The following is a 22697-nucleotide window of genomic DNA, read 5'->3' as shown; positions in this document are numbered from 1 at the left end:
ACTCACCGGCTGCGATGTCTTCAGCATGACTGGTCCCGGTGATGACGTCAGACACCCGCACTGTAAACGCCTGCGTTGGACTCACCACTCCCAGAAAACAGAGAGTATCTGACCTGGAACGCCTTCTGCCTGTCAATCTTCTTGCGATCGCTGCTGCTATCGCTTTCATCGCTGTCCCTGTCGTTGCCCTGCGACGGCCGGTGCTGGGCAACGACACACGTGCGCAATGCGGCCGCCGCGCATGCACAGTTCCGACCCGATCGCACGGCTGCGAAGAAGTTCAGTGTGCGATTGGGTCGGAATGACCCCCTATATTCACTCAAGGCTTGCGAAGGAGAAACATCATCTCTGCCCTCACCTTGGTGAACACCCTTGGTGCCGTGGAGAGACCATATGGCAGGGCCTGGAACTGGTAGTGACAGTCCTGTAGTGCAAAGTGTAGATAAGCCTGATGAGGTGGCCAGATCAGAATGTGAAGGAACACATCCTTGATATCCAGAGACACTAGGAATTCCCCCTCCTCCAGACCTGAGATCACCGCTCTCAGAGACTCCATCTTGAATTTGAACACTCGTAAGTACGGGTTCAATGATTTTAGATTCAAAATCAGTCTCACCAAAATGTCCGGTTTCGGTACTACAAACAAGTTGGAATAGTACCCCTTGTTTTGCAGATGAGGTGGAACTGGAACAATGACCTGGGTCTGTACCAGTTCTTGAATGGCATCCTGTAAGGTTATACTTGCCTCTTGTGAAGCTGGTAAGCCTAGATTTGAAGAATTTGTGAGGTGGGAGCTCCTGAAACTCCAGTCTGTAGCCCAGGGAAATTAGATCTATGATCCAGGGATCCTGGCATGATGTTGTCCAGATGTGACTGAAATTTCTTAGTCGGGCTCCCACCTGCCAGTCTTCCAAGCCATACGGTCCACCGTCATGCAGAAGGCTTTGAGGAAGCAGAACTGGAGCTCTGTTCCTGTAACCGGCAGTTGCTGGTTTGTGTGGTTTACCTCTAGCGCCTCTGTTGGCAGTAGAAGATCCTCTGACTTTGCCCTTAAACTTGGCAGTCCGAAAGGACTGTAGGGTAGGTCCTGAGTAGGTCTTACCCGCAGTAGCTTTGGAGATCCATTTGTCTAGTTCATCTCCAAATAAGGCCTCTCCTGTGAAGGGTAGGCCTTCCACGCCTTTCCTGGAGTATGCGTCCGCAGTCCACTGGCGTAACCATAAGCCCCTGCGTGCTGATACTGCCATAGCAGTGGTGCGTGCATTAAACAAACCTACGTCTTTTATGGCTTCCACCATAAAGTTTGCAGAATCCTGTATATCTTGCAGGAGCAACACAATCACCCCCCTAGATAATGAACCCAATCTTTCAATAAGGTTACCCGACCATTTAGCAATGGCCTTAGTAATCCACGCACATGCTATAGTGGGTCTCTGGGCCACCCCAGCAGCTGTATACAAGGATTTGAGTGTAGTCTCAATCTTACGATCAGCCGTGTCTTTCAGGGAGGCTGCACCAGGGACAGGCAATACTATTTTCCGTGACAACCTGGATACAGATGCAGCCACTATCAGTGGACTTTCCCATTTTTTCCTATCCTCAGGAGGAAAAGATGAGAGTAACCTCTTAGGGATTTGAAATTTCCTATCAGGAGTAACCCACGGTTCTTCAAACAGGGTATTTAGTTCCTTTGACACAGGAAAAATGACTGAGTACTTCTTTTTTTACATTAAAATAAGATTCCTCACACTCCTCTGTCACCTTATCAGGAATTTGCAGAACGTCTCTGATAGCTTCTATGAGAGCCTCTATTCCCTGTGACAGAGCTGCATCCCTTCCCTCCTGAATCCACCTCCCCCTCCTCCATGTCTGACCCCTCACAGAGTCAGACTGCAGGATATGGGCCAGAGTTCGTTTTTGTGGACAAATGGCAAGGGACTGAGACGCTGGTTTGGGGACTGAGTCTCTCTTCATAATCTCATCCACAGACTGTCTTAAGTATTGCGTCTCTTTCTCATTGCGGGACAATTTATTAGAGATATCGGAAATCATTCCTTTTATGGAATTCAGCCACGCTGGTTAAGCCCCGCTAGCCTGAGAAGGTGCACTACACTGAGTACACTGTAGTGAGACCCCTGGGGAAGAGGAACACTCTGCCGTACATGAAACACACTCTGTCTGACATATTGTAAATGAGACAGCGCACACACACACACACGAAAGGTTAAAAACACAATTAACCCACAAAGAGCCCTTCCAGGGAGACACAGAGATAGTATGGAGCCAGCACACAGCGCCTTTATCGCTAATGCCAAGCTTAGCCGGGTCGCAGACTTCCCAGATTGGGGACTTAGTTCACTAATAGTCGCTCCCACCCTGCTATGACCCCGTGGTACCGCTGAGGTAATCTGGAGCCACACCGGAGGAGCTGTGTGTGCCTGTCAGTCAGCATCTGTGTCCACTGCAGAGGGAAAATGGCGCTGGTGAGCTGCTGGATCCTCACATAGTGATGTCCCGCCCCGTCAATGGCACGCGGTCTTCCCGCTTTTTTTATACTGGCTGCGGTAATTTGTGCTTAAAATGGAGACAGAACCGTTTTAAGGCTTTGTTTGCCAGTGTGTGTACTGTGTACAGTGTATAGGGACGCAGTTGTGTACATAAGTCTGGAGACGCAATCCGCCCCGGTTTGAAACCGTGCGTCTCCGTACCCTCATGACGCCATAATGGCCGGCAACCCGCTTACCGGGATGCCGGCTCAGTACTCATCACTCTTCTTTCTTCTGGCTCTGTTAGGGGAGGCGGCGTGCTGCGGGAATGTACGCTCGCCGTGGTGGGGCTTGTGAATAGTTCCCTCAGGAGCTCAGTGTCCTGTCAGTGGGGAACGGGACCATTAACCCTTCAAGAGGTTGGGCCGTCCTCCCCCTAAGAACCACAAAGCAGACAGGCTGGTGTCATCCAGTCCTGCCTGAAAATAACAAACAGAAAAATAAATGCAGAAAACTCTTCAGGAGCTTCCATAAGCGTGACCCGCTCCTCAGGGCACATTTTCTAAACTGAGTCTGGTAGGAGGGGCATAGAGGGAGGAAACAGCCCACACTATTAAATTCTTAAAGTGACCATGGCTCCTGCTGGACCCATCTATACCTCATGGTACTGAATGGATCCCCAGTATCCTCTAGGACGTAAGAGAAACAGACATTGTTTCCCATAGGAAAAGAAACACAGATTAATTTCCCCCACAGAAGACTGAGCAGATATGAAGAATGAGATTTCATGGAACATGTTGGAGAACTTACAGTAGAGGCTCCCTCACTTGCCCTCCCTTACCCTTAGCAGCAGTCTTATACCCCTTTCACGCCGCCAATGCTGGATCCTACCCGGGAATTGGAAGCGGGTCCTTCCCGGGTGGGATCCGGCATTGGACGCTGCTGCTGGCCATAGCGGCGGGGGGGCGGATGTGGCGCTGGGAGATGAGATCATCTCTGCGCCGCCTCTCCCTGTTGTAGTGAACAGGTCCCGGGTCGTATCGACCTGGGAGTCCGTTTACGATGCCATTGACCCGGTATTCCCGGGTTGAATTGCCGGCTCAGGCGACCCGGTATTTCGGCTATGGTGCTTTCACACCACACGTTGACCCGTGTCGACCTGGCACTATGCCGAGTTGATACCGGGTTATTTGTGCGGTGTGAAAGGGGTATCAGTGAGTCAGTCACTGCAGTGCATTGTGTGACCTGCATGATGTAATGCCACCAGGTCGCTGTTTGCAGGTCATGCCCTGAGCCGCATATGAGCAGCACGGAAAATGAGCCTACAATGCCCTTCCCTGGTGTACATCCAGATATACAAGGACAGAGACGCCACTTTCAGTGTCCACAGATGCTGCAATAACGCTTTGTGAGTCTTTACACGCCATCAGTCCCACCATTGTAACGTTCACCAGCCCTATGCTACTGTAGGTGCAGATCATCCATCTGAGTAGCCTCCAATGTGAGCAATTCAATGGGGTACATTTACTAAGGTGGGAGGTTTTTAGAACTGGTGATGTTGCTCATAGCAACCAATCAGATTCTACTTAACATTTATGTGGCTGCTTCTAGAAGATAATAGATAGCAACCAATCAGAGTCTATGAGCAACATCACCAGTTCTAAAAAAAACTCCCACCTTAGTAAATTTACCCCAATATCTCTATATGTAACCAGTTTCAGCAACACGCCCACACTACGTTATATCTGCGTCTGATTAGCCAGCCCCCGGTAACCACACAGGAATGCCCAACACATTCCTTATACACTTCTTTGTGCCAGCGTCTGACTCTGGGGCTAATTCAGACCTGAACGCTGCTGTGCGTTTCCGCACAGTGGGCGATCAGGTCTGAACTGCGGCGCTGACGCATGCCAGAGATGCAATGGCATCTCTGCCCAGCGATCGCCTCTGCCTGATTGACAACGAAGGCGTGCCCGGACCATACAGGGGCGGGCTGCAGCGGCTGCGTGGCGTCACACGTAGATGATGTGACCCGGACAGCGATGGGTAGCTTCCTGCCAGCACGAAGGAGCTGCGCTGGTAGGGAGCTACTCGTTAAGTGCGGGGGGAGGGCCAGACATGCGGGGCGGACTAGCCCTGTGCTGGGTATCCCCCCGCATGTCAGGGTGGCTGATCGTAGCTGTGCAACATTTTGCAAGACTACAATCAGGTCTGAATTAGGACCATGGACAGCACCAGAGGTATACCGTGTAACCATGGCGACAGCACCAGAGGTATACCGTGTAACCATGGAGACAGCACCAGAGATATACCGTGTAACCATGGCTACAGCACCAGAGGTATACCGTGTAACCATGGCTACAGCACCAGAGGTATACCGTGTAACCATGGCTACAGCACCAGAGGTATACCGTGTAACCATGGGGACAACACCAGAGGTATACCGTGTAACCATGGCGACAGCCCCAGAGGTATACAGTGTAACCATGGAGACAGCACCAGAGGTATACCGTGTAACCATGGAGACAGCACCAGAGGTATACCGTGTAACCATGGGGACAGCACCAGAGGTATATCGTGTAACCATGGGGACAACACCAGAGGTATACCGTGTAACCATGGAGACAGCACCAGAGGTATACCGTGTAACCATGGAGACAGCACCAGAGGTATACCGTGTAACCATGGAGACAGCACCAGAGGTATACCGTGTAACCATGGAGACAGCACCAGAGGTATACCATGTAACCATGGAGACAGCACCAGAGGTATACCGTGTAACCATGGAGACAGCACCAGAGGTATACCGTGTAACCATGGAGACAGCACCAGAGGTATACCGTGTAACCATGGTGACAGCACCAGAGGTATACCGTGTAACCATGGTGACAGCACCAGAGGTATACCGTGTAACCATGGCGACAGCACCAGAGGTATACCATGTAACCATGGCGACAGCATCAGAGGTATACCGTGTAACCATGGTGACAGCATCAGAGGTATACCATGTAACCATGGGGACAGCACCAGAGGTATACCGTGTAACCATGGAGACAGCACCAGAGATATACCGTGTAACCATGGTGACAGCACCAGAGTATACCGTGTAACCATGGTGACAGCACCAGAGGTATACCGTGTAACCATGGAGACAGCACCAGAGGTATACCGTGTAACCATGGTGACAGCACCAGAGGTATACCGTGTAACCATGGCGACAGCACCAGAGGTATACTGTATACTGTGTAACCATGGCGACAGCACCAGAGGTATATCGTGTAACCATGGCTACAGCACCAGAGGTATACTGTGTAACCATGGCGACAGCACCAGAGGTATACCCCTCACATGTCAACAAACAAAACTGGTCCCATGTGCACATCAGCCCACCGGAGAACTTCCCTGTGAGCCCTGTGGCCGATCCGCCTCTTGTGAAACGTGTGAGTAACAGGAAAGTTTGGAGTCTGTGTTTGAAGGGGATGTAGTCAGGATCCTGGCGGTCAAAATACCGACGCCGGGATCCCAACCGCTAGAATACCGGCAGCACCGCCACAGCTATTCCCGCTCCTGGGTGTCCACGATATATCCATGGAGTGGGAATAGAACCTGTGGCGGGCGAAGCGAGCCACCGAGTCTTTAAGGGGCTTTGTTGCGCTCGCCCCGCTGCCGGCATTCTGGCAGTCGTGATCATGGCGTCGGTATTCTGACCGCCAGGATCTTGTACCCAACCCGTATGAAGGATTGTAGAGTGGGGGCCTCTCGCACTGTGCGGGGCAGCAAGTTCCACAGAGTCACAGCCACAAAGCCGAAAGCTCGTCCTCCAGATGAGTTCCGGGAGAGTCTGGGTGCTGCTAAGAGTCCTTCATCTACAGGTGGCAGTAAGTGAGAGGGGCAGTATGGGGTCATAAGCTGCGTCAGGTACCTCGGGCCCTGGTCATGTATATAAACAATAAGTTATATTACTGCTGTAGTCCTGAGTGTCACACAGACCTACCGCGCCCCCCCCCCCCCTCCTTCAGGACTACACTCCCCCACTCCCCCCCCAGGACTACACTCTTCCCTTCCCCCCCAGGACTACACTCTTCCCTCCCCCCCCCAGGACTACACTCTTCCTTCCCCCCCAGGACTACACTCTTCCTTCCCCCCCAGGACTACACTCTTCCCTGCCCCCCCAGGACTACACTCTTCCCTGCCCCCCCAGGACTACACTCCCCCCCCAGGGCTACACTCTTCCCTTTCCCCCCAGGGCTACACTCTTCCCTTCCCCCCCAGGGCTACACTCTTCCCTTCCCCCCCAGGGCTACACTCTTCCCTTCCCCCCCAGGGCTACACTCTTCCCTTCCTACCCAGGACTACACTCTTCCCTTCCCCCCAAGGACTACACTCTTCCCTTCCCCCCAAGGACTACACTCTTCCCTGCCCCCCCAGGACTACACTCTTCCCTCCCCCCCAAGGACTACACTCCTCCCTTCCCCCCCAGGACTACACTCCTCCCTTCCCCCCAAGGACTACACTCTCCCCCCCCCCCCCGGACTACACTCTTCCCTTCCCCCCCGGGACTACACTCTTCCCTTCCCCCCCGGGACTACACTCTTCCCTTCCCCCCCGGGACTACACTCTTCCCTTCCCCCCCGGGACTACACTCTTCCCTCCCCCCCAGGACTACACTCTTCCCTTCCCCCCAAGGACTACACTCTTCCCCTCCCCCCCGGGACTACACTCTTCCCTGCCCCCCCAGAACTACACTCTACCCATCCCCCCAAGGACTACACTCTTCATTTCCCCCAAGGACTACACTCTTCCCTCCCCCCCAGGACTACACTCTTCCCTTCCCCCCCAGGACTACACTCTTTCCTTCCCCCCAGGACTACACTCTTTCCTTCCCCCCAGGAATACACTCTTCCCTTCCCCCCAAGGACTACACTCTTCCCTTCCCCCCCCAGGACTACACTCTCCCCCCTCCGGGACTACACTCTTCCCTTCCCCCCCAGGACTACACTCTTCCCCCCAGGACTACACTCTTCCTCCCAAGGACTACACTCTCCCCTTCCCCCCCAGGACTACACATTTCCCTATCCCCCAAGGACTACACACTTCCCTACCCCCCAAGGACTACACTCTTCCCTTCCCCCCAGGACTACACTCTTCCCTACCCCCCAAAGACTACACTCTTTCCCCCCCCCCCAGGACTACACTCTTCCCTCCCCCCCAGGACTACACTCTTCCCTGCCCCCCCAGGACTACACTCTTCCCTGCCCCCCCAGGACTACACTCTTCCCTGCCCCCCCAGGACTACACTCCCCCCCCCAGGGCTACACTCTTCCCTTCCCCCCCAGGGCTACACTCTTCCCTTCCCCCCCAGGGCTACACTCTTCCCTTCCCCCCCAGGACTACACTCTTCCCTTCCCCCCAAGGACTACACTCTTCCCTTCCCCCCCAAGGACTACACTCTTCCCTTCCCCCCAAGGACTACACTCTTCCCTGCCCCCCCCAGGACTACACTCTTCCCTCCCCCCCAAGGACTACACTCCTCCCTTCCCCCCCAGGACTACACTCTTCCCTTCCCCCCAAGGACTACACTCTCCCCCCCAGGACTACACACTTCCCTTCCCCCCCGGGACTACACTCTTCCCTTCCCCCCCGGGACTACACTCTTCCCTTCCCCCCCGGGACTACACTCTTCCCTTCCCCCCCGGGACTACACTCTTCCCTTCCCCCCCGGGACTACACTCTTCCCTCCCCCCCAGGACTACACTCTTCCCTTCCCCCCAAGGACTACACTCTTCCCCTCCCCCCGGGACTACACTCTTCCCTGCCCCCCCAGAACTACACTCTTCCCATCCCCCCAAGGACTACACTCTTCATTTCCCCCAAGGACTACACTCTTCCCTCCCCCCCAGGACTACACTCTTCCCTTCCCCCCCAGGACTACACTCTTTCCTTCCCCCCAGGACTACACTCTTTCCTTCCCCCCAGGACTACACTCTTCCCTTTCCCCCCAGGACTACACTCTTCCCTTCCCCCCAGGAATACACTCTTCCCTTCCCCCCAAGGACTACACTCTTCCCTTCCCCCCCCAGGACTACACTCTCCCCCCTCCGGGACTACACTCTTCCCTTCCCCCCCAGGACTACACTCTTCCCCCCAGGACTACACTCTTCCTCCCAAGGACTACACTCTCCCCTTCCCCCCCAGGACTACACATTTCCCTATCCCCCAAGGACTACACACTTCCCTACCCCCCCAAGGACTACACACTTCCCTTCCCCCCAGGACTACACTCTTCCCTACCCCCCAAAGACTACACTCTTTCCTCCCCCCCCAGGACTACACTCTTCCCCCCCCCCCCCCAGGACTACACTCTTCTCCCCCCCCCCCCAGGACTACACTCTTCCCCCCCCCCCCCAGGACTACACTCTTCCCTCCCCCCCAGGACTACACTCTTCCCTTCCCCCCCAGGACTACACTCTCCCCCCCCCCCAAGGACTACACTCTTCCCCTCTCCCCCAGGACTACACTCTCCCCCCCCAGGACTACAATCCCCCCCCTGCACCCCCCCAGGACTACGCTCTTTCCTTCTCCCCCAGGACTACACTCTTCCCTTTCCCCCCAGGACTACACTCTTCCCTTCTCCCCCAGGACTACACTCTTCCCTTCTCCCCCAGGACTACACTCTACCCTTTCCCCCCAGGACTACACTCTCCCCCCCCCCCCCACCAGAACGACACTATTACTAGTGAACTAAGGGGCATTTGACCCACGTGACACGTTAGAGAAGGGGAGGAGCAAGTTCGGCAAAGGGTCGCGGGCTCGCTTCGCTTGCTACCTGATTACTAAAGGTAAAATAGTTGGTGGTGTGGATACTGAAAGTAGTATCCCGCCGTCCTTGCTCCGCCCCCTGATGTCACAGGTCCATTAGCCTACTAGGATAAAGCATCTAACCCCCAGGACTACACTCTCCCCCCCCCCTCCCCCAGGACTACACTCTTCTTCCCATTCTCATTAAGTGAATCTGTGGCAGATGGGGGTAATATAATAGTTATTCCCTCCCCCCGCCAATGGGGTGACACTGAGGTGGATGGGGCAGATAACAGCTACCCCCATGGGGTGACGCCGGGGTGGATGGGGCAGTTAGTAGTTACCCCCCATAGGGTGACGCCTCGGTGGATGGGGCAGTTAGTAGTTACCCCCCATGGGGTGACGCCGGGGTGGATGGGGCAGATACTAGTTACACCCCCCATGAGATGACACTGAGGTGGATGGGGCAGATAATAGTTACCCTTCCCATGGGGTGACGCCGAGGTGGATGGGGCAGATAGTAGTTACCCTTCCCATGGGGTGACGCCGGGGTGGATGGGGCAGATAGTAGTTACCCCCCATGGGGTGACGCCGGGGTGGATGAGGCAGATAATAGTTACACCCCCCATGGGGTGACGCCGGGGTGGATGGGGCCAGTGCCGGCCCTAACCAATATGATGCCCTAGGCAAGATTTTGGCTGGTGCCCCCTAGCACCACCACTGGTTCCACCTCTGACCTTACACCTCTTTCCCAGCATCATCACCCCTCACCTATAGCAGTCCTTATTTTGGTGTTTGTACCCCCTATATTTTAAATAGGAACAGTTTGCACATTTGGCGCACAGCCCAAAAAGGGGTGTGTTTTTGCTGGCAAGGGGCATGGCCACACAATAGTAACCCCAATTCCAATTACGCCACACAGTACTGCAACTTTATTCACATTTGATCATGCGATAGTGTCCATAATTCATATTACTTCCCACAGTAGTATCACTTTACCTTATAAACGTTACTCCTCACAGTAGAGCCCCTTATTCACATTACATCACACTGAATTGCTCCTTATTCACATTACACCACACCCTATTGCTCTTTATTCACATTAGATGACACAGTAGTGCCCTTTCTATACGCAACGCCACATAGTAGAGCACCTTATACACGTAATGCCACACATTAGTAATGCATTTATACACATATTTCCACACAGTAATGCCCCTTACACATATGAGACACATTATTAATGTCCTTATAAACATAATGCACCTTACACATTATGACAACCTTTATTAAGGCCCTTTTACACATAATGTCCCTTACATATATGCCGCACATTAGTAATGCCCTTATACACATAATGACACACATAGTGTCCCCTACACATTTGCAGCACATTATTAGTGCCCCTATACACATAGGGAGTTATTCTGACCTGTTTGCTCGCTGCTTTTTGTTGCAGCCGAGCGAACGGGTCCCTACTACGCATGTGCCGGCACCGTAGTGCGCCGACGCATGACTGACGGCCGTAGCAGGGCTGCGATCGCCTCTGCCTGATTGACAGGCAGAGGCGATCGCTGGATGGGAGGGGGCGGAAGGGTGGCGTTTGGCCGCTGTTTCATGGGAGCGGTCCGGCCAACGCAGGCGTGGCCGGACCAAATGGAGGACGGGCCACAGTGGCTGCATGACGTCACACGCAGCCGCTGCGGGCCGGGGAGTGACGAGTAGCTCCCGGCCAGCACGCTAAAGCTGTGCTGGTCGGGAGCTACTCTTGAAGTGCAAAGGCATCGCCCCTGTGCAATGCCGTTGCACTTCTGCCGGGGGGGGGGGGGGGGGGGGGGGGGGGGGGGGGGGGCGGCACTGACATGCGGGAGGACTAGCCCTGTGCTGGGCGTCCCCCCGCATGTCAGTGTGAATGATCGTAGCTGTGCTAAATTTAGCAACGCTACGATCAACTCAGAATGACCCCCATAATGACACACATATGCCGCACATTATTAATGCCCTTATACACATAATGACATACATAGTGCCCCTAACACATATTCCGAACACTACTGCACAACCAACCCACTCACATGCACACAGCACTCACACTGCCACTAACACTGTGACCTCTGCCTCTGCTTGGATACAGATGTGTCCTCATAAATCTTGCCTCAATGCTAACGTCGGGCACCTTTTTTTAATGAAAATGCATCTTATTTGCATTGCTATGTGGCTAGGATACACAAGCAGCTTCTGCTGATTAAAATGATATGCAGCATGCCTATATACTGTGTGAGACTGTGGCTGTATCTGCATATGAAATGCTACACACAGAATATAGGCATGCCGCATATCATTTTAATCAGCAGAAGCTGCTGATGTCCCTGGGCATATCAAATGCCCTAGGCAATTGCCTAGTTTGCCTATACCTATGGCCGGCTCTGGATGGGGCAGATAATAGTTACCCCCCATGGGGTGACGCCGGGTGGATGAGGCAGTTAGTAGTTACCCCCCATGGGGTGACGCCGGGGTGGAGGGGCAGATAATAGTTACCCCCCATGGGGAGAGCCGGGGTGGATGGGGCAGTTAGTAGATACCCCCCCCTGTGATGAAGCCGTAGTGGATGGGGCAGCTGGCGGTAGGTACCTGCACAGGCGGGAGTACTCCCCGGGGAGCGTAGCGGCGGCCATGTTGTCCCGGTGGTGGTGTCAGGACGCGTCGCCATGGAGACGGAGCGTACCACCGCGGCCGGGGCGGGGGGAGTCACACACTGGTCGGGGGTAACCGGGCGCCGCCGACATCACACCGGAGCCCGCCGCGGCGCTGTGTGACCCGGATACCTCATTGTCTCCCCCCCCGCCGGCGCTGTACTGAGCGCGCCCCGCACCCCCCCCCCCCCCCCCCCCGCCCCGGGGATGGTACAGCCCGACTTCCGCTCCTGCTCCGGAAGCGTCATGGTGGCTCTGTGCTCGCCGCTGCCCTGACTCCGAGCTCCGGGGGGGACCCGCACGCTTCGTTCATGGTTGGCGTGGCCAGAAAACACATCCGAGCCGACAAGGGAACCAGCTGGTGAGTGACACCGGCCCGGAGAGCGGCCTGAGGGAGGAGGGGGGTCCTGTCACCCGGGGGTTCTGTCAGGCCCGGGGGGTGTCATATCTGCCGGGTGTCATTCCCGGGGGGTGTTCTGTCTGCCTGGTGTCAGGCCCGGGGGGTGTCCTGTCTGCCTGGTGTCATTTCCGTGGGTGTCATGTCTGCCTGATGTCTGACCCGGGGGGTGTCATGTCTGCCTGATGTCTGACCCTGGGGGTGTCATGGCTGCCTGGTGTCTGACCCGGGGGGTGTCATGGCTGCCTGGTGTCTGACCCGGGGGGTGTCATGGCTGCCTGGTGTCTGACCCGGGGGGTGTCATGGCTGCCTGGTGTCTGACCCGGGGGGTGTCATGGCTGCCTGGTGTCTGACGCGGGGGGTGTCATGTCTGCCTGATGTCTGACCCGGGGGGTGTCATGGCTGCCTGATGTCTGACCCGGGGGGTGTCATGGCTGCCTGGTGTCTGACCCGGGGGGGTGTCATGGCTGCCTGGTGTCTGACCCGGGGGGTGTCATGGCTGCCTGATGTCTGACCCGGGGGGTGTCATGGCTGCCTGGTGTCAGACGCGGGGGGTGTCATGTCTGCCTGATGTCTGACCCGGGGGGTGTCATGTCTGCCTGGTGTCTGACGCGGGGGGTGTCCTGTCTGCCTGGTGTCAGGCCCGGGGGGTTTCATGGCTGCCTGGTGTCTGACGCGGGGGGTGTCATGTCTGCTTGGTGTCAGGCCCGGGGGGTGTCATGGCTGCCTGGTGTCTGACCCGGGGGGTGTCATGTCTGCCTGATGTCTGACCCGGGGGGTGTCATGGCTGCCTGATGTCTGACCCGGGGGGTGTCATGGCTGCCTGATGTCTGACCCGGGGGGTGTCATGGCTGCCTGATGTCTGACCCGGGGGGTGTCATGGCTGCCTGGTGTCAGGCCCGGGGGGTGTCATGGCTGCCTGGTGTCAGGCCCGGGGGTGTCATGGCTGCGTGGCGTCAGGCCCGGGGGTGTCATGGCTGCCGGGGACCTGTCCCCCTGGTGTACCGGCACCTACAAGTGACAATGTCACTCCTACAGAAACACGGATGGATCAGTTGGGGTTGGGTTCGTGTCCGCTGGTCACTATACCGACGCCGGGATCCGGGTGTTTAGTTGGCCGGCAGGGGTAATGGTGAGCGCAACGAAGCTCCTTGCAGGCTCTGTGGCTCGCTGCGCTCGTGACAGGTTCTATTTCCATTCTGAGTATCGTGGACACCCGCCAGTGGGAATAGTCCCTGTTAGTTGGCATGCTGACTGTCTGGATTCTTAGGTGGTGGGATGTAGGTGTCGGTAATGTGATGGGTGGTCTACTGACTGCCGGTCACATAACTACATCCTGATCCTCGCTTATCCAGTCTGAGGATGCTCCCCCTAGGTGCGCTGCTGGATGCCCACGTACAAAGCATGGTCCTTCCTCAGGACAGGGTGGCAGCAGTACAGTTATGTATCAGCAATCCTCTTCATCAGCAACAGGCCTCGATCCATTTGACAATGCAGACCCTAGGTTCCATGGTATCCACCTTCAACATGGTGGCATACGCCCAACTTCACTCCAGGCCTATACAGCACCGGATACTCTCCAAATGGTCTACCACAACAGATCAAATCTCAGGCATTGATACTGCCGTGGTAGGTTCGGGCATCACTCTCGTGGCTTCACACGTCCAACCTAGATAAGGGGCGACCATTCTGGAATGCTCACTGGACGTTTCTCACTACAGGCCGGCAGTCACTCCTTTCGCTGGTCTCTGACGGAAATGGCAGCCAGTTTGCCGGTTGTCGGGATCCTGGTAGTCAGGATACCAATGCTGGTGCCCGGAATCTCCACTCAGGTCCACGCCACCACCCGAGGGGGAATAGATTAATGTGACGACGGAATGTCGCCATCGGGCCTGAAGTGTGGCGAGTGGACATGCTGCGCTCGCCGCGGGTATTCAGCCTATCTGGATTCCGGTGACTGCCGGGATACCAACAGCCGGCACATCGTACTGATCCCTCCCAATCAACATCCTGGAACTTCCGTCGGTGTACCGGGCTCTCCAAATGTCTCGGGACCTTCTACAGGGTTCCCCGATACAAATCCAGTCGAACAACGCCACGGTAGTGACTTATATAAATTGACAGGGAGGCACCCGCAGTGCGGCAGCAAAGCATGAAATAATTCTGTGAGTCATATTCTCTGATAACGGGAGAGTCATTATTAAATATCAGACACCGCCGTACTGTAAAGCCAGTACCCACAGGCCGATGCAGGAGAGATGTGTGCTGAGCGAACCGCGATCTGTGCTGAGCGTGCGGGGGGAGACGGGGGGGGGGGGGGGGGGGGGGGTCGCTCACTTCACTCGCCATCATACGGGTGAAGAGAGCGACCCGCTAGATTGGCCTGCATGCAGGCCAATCTAGCAACAGCGAAAGCGATGTGCGGGGCCGCGCATCTCTATCGCTGAGGGGGCTACACACGGAGCGATCATGCTGATATTCTAAGCAATCTAGTCAGATTGCTTAGAATATCGCTCCATGAGTACCCCCCTTAATAGGAGTGATCTGATAGCGGGAGAACGTTATTATATACCAGCTGTCATACATCGCTGTACTGTAATGGGAGTTATCTGATAGCGGGAAAGACGTTATTATATACCAGCCGTCATACATCGCTGTACTGTAATGGGAGTGATCTGATAGCGGGAGAGCGTTATTATATACCAGCCGTCATACATCGCTGTACTGTAATGGGAGTGATCTGATAGCGGGAGAGCGTTATTATATACCAGCCGTCATACATCGCTGTACTGTAATGGGAGTGATCTGATAGCGGGAGAGCGTTATTATATACCAGCCGTCATACATCGCTGTACTGTAATGGGAGTGATCTGATAGCAGGAGAGATGTTATTATATACCAGCCGTCATACATCGCTGTACTGTAATGGGAGTGATCTGATAGCGGGAAAGACGTTATTATATACCAGCCGTCAGACATCGCTGTACTGTAATGGGAGTAATCTGATAGCGGGAGAGCGTTATTATATACCAGCCGTCAGACATCGCTGTACTGTAATGGGAGTGATCTGATAGCGGGAGAGACGTTATTATATACCAGACATCGCTGTACTGTAATGGGAGTGATCTGATAGCAGGAGAGACGTAATTATATACCAGCCGTCAGACATCGCTGTACTGTAATGGGAGTGATCTGATAGCAGGAGAGATGTTATTATATACCAGCCGTCATACATCGCTGTACTGTAATGGGAGTGATCTGATAGCGGGAAAGACGTTATTATATACCAGCCGTCATACATCGCTGTACTGTAATGGGAGTGATCTGATAGCGGGAGAGCGTTATTATATACCAGCCGTCATACATCGCTGTACTGTAATGGGAGTGATCTGATAGCAGGAGAGATGTTATTATATACCAGCCGTCAGACATCGCTGTACTGTAATGGGAGTAATCTGATAGCGGGAGAGACGTTATTATATACCAGCCGTCATACATCGCTGTACTGTAATGGGAGTGATCTGATAGCGGGAGAGCGTTATTATATACCAGCCGTCATACATCGCTGTACTGTAATGGGAGTGATCTGATAGCAGGAGAGATGTTATTATATACCAGCCGTCATACATCGCTGTACTGTAATGGGAGTGATCTGATAGCGGGAAAGACGTTATTATATACCAGCCGTCAGACATCGCTGTACTGTAATGGGAGTGATCTGATAGCGGGAGAGACATTATTATATACCAGCCGTCAGACATCGCTGTACTGTAATGGGAGTGATCTGATAGCGGGAGAGCGTTATTATATACCAGCTGTCATACATCGCTGTATTGTAATGGGAGTGATCTGATAGCGGGAGAGCGTTATTATATACCAGCCGTCATACATCACTGTACTGTAATAGGAGTGACCTGATAGCGGGAGAGACGTTATTATATACCAGCCGTCATACATCGCTGTACTGTAATGGGAGTGACCTGATAGCGGGAGAGACGTTATTATATACCAGCCGTCATACATCGCTGTACTGTAATAGGAGTGACCTGATAGCGGGAGAGACGTTATTATATACCAGCCGTCAGACATCGCTGTACTGTAATGGGAGTGATCTGATAGCGGGAGAGACGTTATTATATACCAGCTGTCATACATCGCTGTACTGTAATGGGAGTGATCTGATAGCGGGAGAGCGTTATTATATACCAGCCGTCATACATCGCTGTACTGTAATGGGAGTGATCTGATAGCAGGAGAGTGTTATTATATACCAGCTGTCATACATCACTGTACTGTAATGGGAGTGATCTGATAGTGGGAGAGATGTTATTATATACCAGCCGTCATACATCACTGTACTGTAATGGGAGTGATCTGATAGTGGGAGAGATGTTATTATATACCAGCCGTCATACATCACTGTACTGTAATGGGAGTGATCTGATAGCGGGAGAGACGTTATTATATACCAGCCGTCATACATCACTGTACTGTAATGGGAGTGATCTGATAGCGGGAGAGCGTTATTATATACCAGCCGTCATACATCGCTGTACTGTAATGGGAGTGATCTGATAGCGGGAGAGCGTTATTATATACCAGCCGTCATACATCACTGTACTGTAATAGGAGTGACCTGATAGCGGGAGAGACGTTATTATATACCAGCCGTCAGACATCGCTGTACTGTAATGGGAGTGATCTGATAGCGGGAGAGACGTTATTATATATCAGACATCGCTGTACTGTAATGGGAGTGATCTGATAGCGGGAAAGACGTTATTATATATCAGCCGTCCTACATCGCTGTACTGTAATGGGAGTGATCTGATAGCGGGAGAGCGTTATTATATACCAGCCGTCATACATCGCTGTACTGTAATGGGAGTGATCTAATAGCGGGAGAGACTTTATTATATGCCAGCCGTCAGACATCGCTGTACTGTAATGGGAGTGACCTGATAGCGGGAGAGACGTTATTATATACCAGCCGTCAGACATCACTGTACTGTAATGGGAGTGATCTGATAGCGGGAGAGACGTTATTATATACCAGCCGTCAGACATCACTGTATTGTAATGGGAGTGATCTGATAGCGGGAGAGACGTTATTATATACCAGCCGTCATACATCACTGTACTGTAATGGGAGTGATCTGATAGCGGGAGAGACGTTATTATATACCAGCCGTCATACATCGCTGTACTGTAATGGGAGTAATCTGATAGCGGGAGAGACGTTATTATATACCAGCCGTCATACATCGCTGTACTGTAATGGGAGTGATCTGATAGCGGGAGAGACGTTATTATATACCAGCCGTCATACATCACTGTACTGTAATGAGAGTGATCTGATAGCGGGAGAGCGTTATTATATACCAGCCGTCATACATCACTGTACTGTAATGAGAGTGATCTGATAGCGGGAGAGACGTTATTATATACCAGCCGTCATACATCGCTGTATTGTAATGGGAGTGATCTGATAGCGGGAGAGACGTTATTATATACCAGACATCAGACATCGCTGTACTGTAATGGGAGTGATCTGATAGCGGGAGAGACATTATTATATACCAGCCGTCATACATCGCTGTACTGTAATGGGAGTGATCTGATAGCGGGAGAGCGTTATTATATACCAGCCGTCATACATCGCTGTACTGTAATGGGAGTGATCTGATAGCAGGAGAGACGTTATTATATACCAGCCGTCATACATCACTGTACTGTAATGGGAGTGATCTGATAGTGGGAGAGATGTTATTATATACCAGCCGTCATACATCACTGTACTGTAATGGGAGTGATCTGATAGCGGGAAAGACGTTATTATATACCAGCCGTCATACATCGCTGTACTGTAATGGGAGTGATCTGATAGTGGGAGAGACGTTATTATATACCAGCCGTCATACATCACTGTACTGTAATGGGAGTGATCTGATAGCGGGAGAGACGTTATTATATACCAGCCGTCATACATCACTGTACTGTAATGGGAGTGATCTGATAGCGGGAGAGCGTTATTATATACCAGCCGTCCGACATCGCTGTACTGTAATGGGAGTGACCTGATAGCGGGAGAGACGTTATTATATACCAGCCGTCATACATCGCTGTACTGTAATGTAATGAGAGTGATCTGATAGCGGGAGAGACGTTATTATATACCAGCCGTCATACATCGCTGTACTGTACTGTAATGGGAGTGATCTGATAGCGGGAGAGACGTTATTATATATCAGACATCGCTGTACTGTAATGGGAGTGATCTGATAGCGGGAGAGACGTTATTATATACCAGCCGTCATACATCGCTGTACTGTAATGGGAGTGATCTGATAGCGGGAGAGCGTTATTATATACCAGCCGTCAGACATCGCTGTACTGTAATGGGAGTGACCTGATAGCGGGAGAGACGTTATTATATACCAGCCGTCATACATCGCTGTACTGTAATGTAATGAGAGTGATCTGATAGCGGGAGAGCGTTATTATATACCAGCCGTCAGACATCGCTGTACTGTAATGGGAGTAATCTGATAGCGGGAGAGCGTTATTATATACCAGCCGTCATACATCGCTGTACTGTAATAGGAGTGATCTGATAGCGGGAGAGACATTATTATATACCAGCTGTCATACATCACTGTACTGTAATGGGAGTGATCTGATAGCGGGAGAGACGTTATTATATACCAGCTGTCATACATCACTGTACTGTAATGGGAGTGATCTGATAGCGGGAGAGCGTTATTATATACCAGCCGTCAGACATCGCTGTACTGTAATGGGAGTGACCTGATAGCGGGAGAGACGTTATTATATACCAGCCGTCATACATCGCTGTACTGTAATGTAATGAGAGTGATCTGATAGCGGGAGAGCGTTATTATATACCAGCCGTCAGACATCGCTGTACTGTAATGGGAGTGATCTGATAGCGGGAGAGACGTTATTATATACCAGCCGTCATACATCACTGTACTGTAATGGGAGTGATCTGATAGCGGGAGAGACGTTATTATATACCAGCTGTCATACATCACTGTACTGTAATGGGAGTGATCTGATAGCGGGAGAGACGTTATTATATATCATACATCGCTGTACTGTAATGGGAGTGATCTGATAGCGGGAGAGACGTTATTATATACCAGCTGTCATACATCACTGTACTGTAATGGGAGTGATCTGATAGCGGGAGAGCGTTATTATATACCAGCCGTCATACATCGCTGTACTGTAATGGGAGTGATCTGATAGCGGGAGAGACGTTATTATATACCAGCCGTCATACATCGCTGTACTGTAATGGGAGTGACCTGATAGCGGGAGAGACGTTATTATATACCAGCCGTCATACATCGCTGTACTGTAATGGGAGTGATCTGATAGCGGGAGAGACGTTATTATATACCAGCCGTCAGACATCGCTGTACTGTAATGGGAGTGATCTGATAGCGGGAGAGACGTTATTATATACCAGCCGTCATACATCGCTGTACTGTAATGGGAGTGATCTGATAGCGGGAGAGCGTTATTATATACCAGCCGTCATACATCGCTGTACTGTAATGGGAGTGATCTGATAGCGGGAGAGACGTTATTATATACCAGCCGTCATACATCGCTGTACTGTAATGGGAGTGATCTGATAGCGGGAGAGACGTTATTATATACCAGCCGTCATACATCGCTGTACTGTAATGGGAGTGATCTGATAGCGGGAGAGACGTTATTATATACCAAGCCGTCATACATCGCTGTACTGTAATGGGAGTGATCTGATAGCGGGAGAGACGTTATTATATACCAGCCGTCATACATCGCTGTACTGTAATGGGAGTGATCTGATAGCGGGAGAGACGTTATTATATACCAGCCGTCAGACATCGCTGTACTGTAATGGGGAGTGATCTGATAGCGGGAGAGACGTTATTATATACCAGCCGTCAGACATCGCTGTACTGTAATGGGAGTGATCTGATAGGCGGGAGAGACGTTTAGTGATTGATAGCGGAGACGTTAGACCAGCCGTCAGACATCGTGATAGCGGGAGAGACATTATTATATACCAGCCGTCATACATCACTGTACTGTAATGGGAGTGATCTGATAGCGGGAGAGACATTATTATATACCAGCCGTCAGACATCGCTGTACTGTAATGGGAGTTATCTGATAGCGGGAGAGACGTTATTATATACCAGCCGTCATACATCGCTGTACTGTAATGGGAGTGATCTGATAGCTGGAGAGCGTTATTATATACCAGCTGTCATACATCGCTGTACTGTAATGGGAGTGATCTGATAGCGGGAGAGACGTTATTATATACCAGCCGTCATACATCGCTGTACTGTAATGGGAGTGATCTGATAGCGGGAGAGACGTTATTATATACCAGCCGTCATACATCGCTGTACTGTAATGGGAGTGATCTGATAGCGGGAGAGACGTTATTATATACCAGCCGTCATACATCGCTGTACTGTAATGGGAGTGATCTGATAGCGGGAAAGACGTTATTATATACCAGCCGTCATACATCACTGTACTGTAATGGGAGTGATCTGATAGCGGGAGAGACGTTATTATATACCAGCCGTCATACATCACTGTACTGTAATAGGAGTGATCTGATAGCAGGAGAGCGTTATTATATACCAGCCGTCAGACATCGCTGTACTGTAATGGGAGTGACCTGATAGCGGGAGAGCGTTATTATATACCAGCCGTCATACATCACTGTACTGTAATGGGAGTGATCTGATAGCGGGAGAGACGTTATTATATACCAGCCGTCATACATCGCTGTACTGTAATGGGAGTGATCTGATAGCGGGAGAGATGTTATTATATATCAGCCGTCATACATCACTGTACTGTAATGGGAGTGATCTGATAGCGGGAGAGCGTTATTATATATCATACATCACTGTACTGTAATGGGAGTGATCTGATAGCGGGAGAGACGTTATTATATACCAGCCGTCATACATCGCTGTACTGTAATGGGAGTGATCTGATAGCGGGAGAGACGTTATTATATACCAGCCGTCATACATCGCTGTACTGTAATGGGAGTGATCTGATAGCGGGAAAGACGTTATTATATACCAGCCGTCATACATCGCTGTACTGTAATTGGAGTGACCTGATAGCGAGAGAGCGTTATTATATACCAGCCGTCATACATCACTGTACTGTAATGGGAGAAACCTGATAGCGGGAGAGACGTTATTATATACCAGCCGTCATACATCACTGTACTGTAATGGGAGTGATCTGATAGCGGGAGAGACGTTATTATATACCAGACATCGCTGTACTGTAATGGGAGTGATCTGATAGCAGGAGAGACGTAATTATATACCAGCCGTCAGACATCGCTGTACTGTAATGGGAGTGATCTGATAGCAGGAGAGATGTTATTATATACCAGCCGTCATACATCGCTGTACTGTAATGGGAGTGACCTGATAGCAGGAGAGATGTTATTATATACCAGCCGTCATACATCGCTGTACTGTAATGGGAGTGATCTGATAGCGGGAGAGATGTTATTATATACCAGCCGTCATACATCACTGTACTGTCATGGGAGTGATCTGATAGCGGGAGAGACGTTATTATATACCAGCCGTCATACATCGCTGTACTGTAATGGGAGTGATCTGATAGCGGGAGAGACATTATTATATACCAGCTGTCATACATCGCTGTACTGTAATGGGAGTGATCTGATAGCGGGAGAGCGTTATTATATACCAGCCGTCATACATCGCTGTACTGTAATGGGAGTGATCTGATAGCGGGAGAGACGTTATTATATACCAGCCGTCATACATCGCTGTACTGTAATGGGAGTGATCTGATAGCGGGAGAGCGTTATTATATACCAGCCGTCATACATCACTGTACTGTAATGGGAGTGATCTGATAGCGGGAGAGCGTTATTATATACCAGCCGTCATACATCGCTGTATTGTAATGGGAGTGATCTGATAGCGGGAGAGACGTTATTATATACCAGACATCGTCGCACTGTAATAGGAGTGATGCGTTATTATATACCAGGCGTCGCCGTACTGTAATAGGAGTGATGCGTTATTATATACCAGACATCGCTGCACTGTAATAGGAGTGATGCGTTATTATATACCAGACATCGTCGCTGTACTGTAATAGGAGTGGTGCGTTATATACCAGGCGTCTCTGTACTGTAATAGGAGTGATGCGTTATTATATACCAGTCATTGTCTCTGTACTGTAATAGGAGTGATGCGTTATTATATACCAGTCATTGTCGCT

At 51.8% G+C, this 22697-nt stretch overlaps 2 protein-coding genes across 5 annotated transcripts in view; one reads left to right on the top strand and one right to left on the bottom strand.

Annotated features, from left to right (window-relative positions):
• Window positions 1-12139, bottom strand: part of SPATA17 (spermatogenesis associated 17) — a 394114-nt gene extending 381975 nt beyond the window's left edge. Inside the window, exon 1 of one of the 2 annotated variants that reach the window (XM_063919118.1) lies at window positions 11916-12139. In XM_063919118.1, the coding sequence (XP_063775188.1) occupies window positions 11916-11959 (44 nt within the window). In that variant the 5' untranslated portion in view covers window positions 11960-12139. The remainder of the gene's footprint in view (window positions 1-11915) is intronic. The other variant, XM_063919117.1, reaches the window with a different exon arrangement.
• Window positions 12140-12186: 47 nt separating this feature from the next.
• Window positions 12187-22697, top strand: part of GPATCH2 (G-patch domain containing 2) — a 291695-nt gene continuing 281184 nt past the window's right edge. For 2 of the 3 annotated variants that reach the window (XM_063919113.1, XM_063919116.1), the window contains exon 1: window positions 12189-12338. In XM_063919113.1, coding sequence (XP_063775183.1) covers window positions 12289-12338 — 50 coding nt within the window. In that variant the 5' untranslated portion in view covers window positions 12189-12288. Of the gene's footprint in view, window positions 12339-22697 lie in introns of all 3 variants that reach the window. The other variant, XM_063919115.1, reaches the window with a different exon arrangement.

Source organism: Pseudophryne corroboree, chromosome 4 (genome assembly GCF_028390025.1).
Source record: "Pseudophryne corroboree isolate aPseCor3 chromosome 4, aPseCor3.hap2, whole genome shotgun sequence".
Lineage (NCBI taxonomy): Eukaryota > Metazoa > Chordata > Amphibia > Anura > Myobatrachidae > Pseudophryne > Pseudophryne corroboree.
Note: the sequence above shows the minus strand (reverse complement) of the source record. Positions and strands in the feature narration are given on the sequence as shown.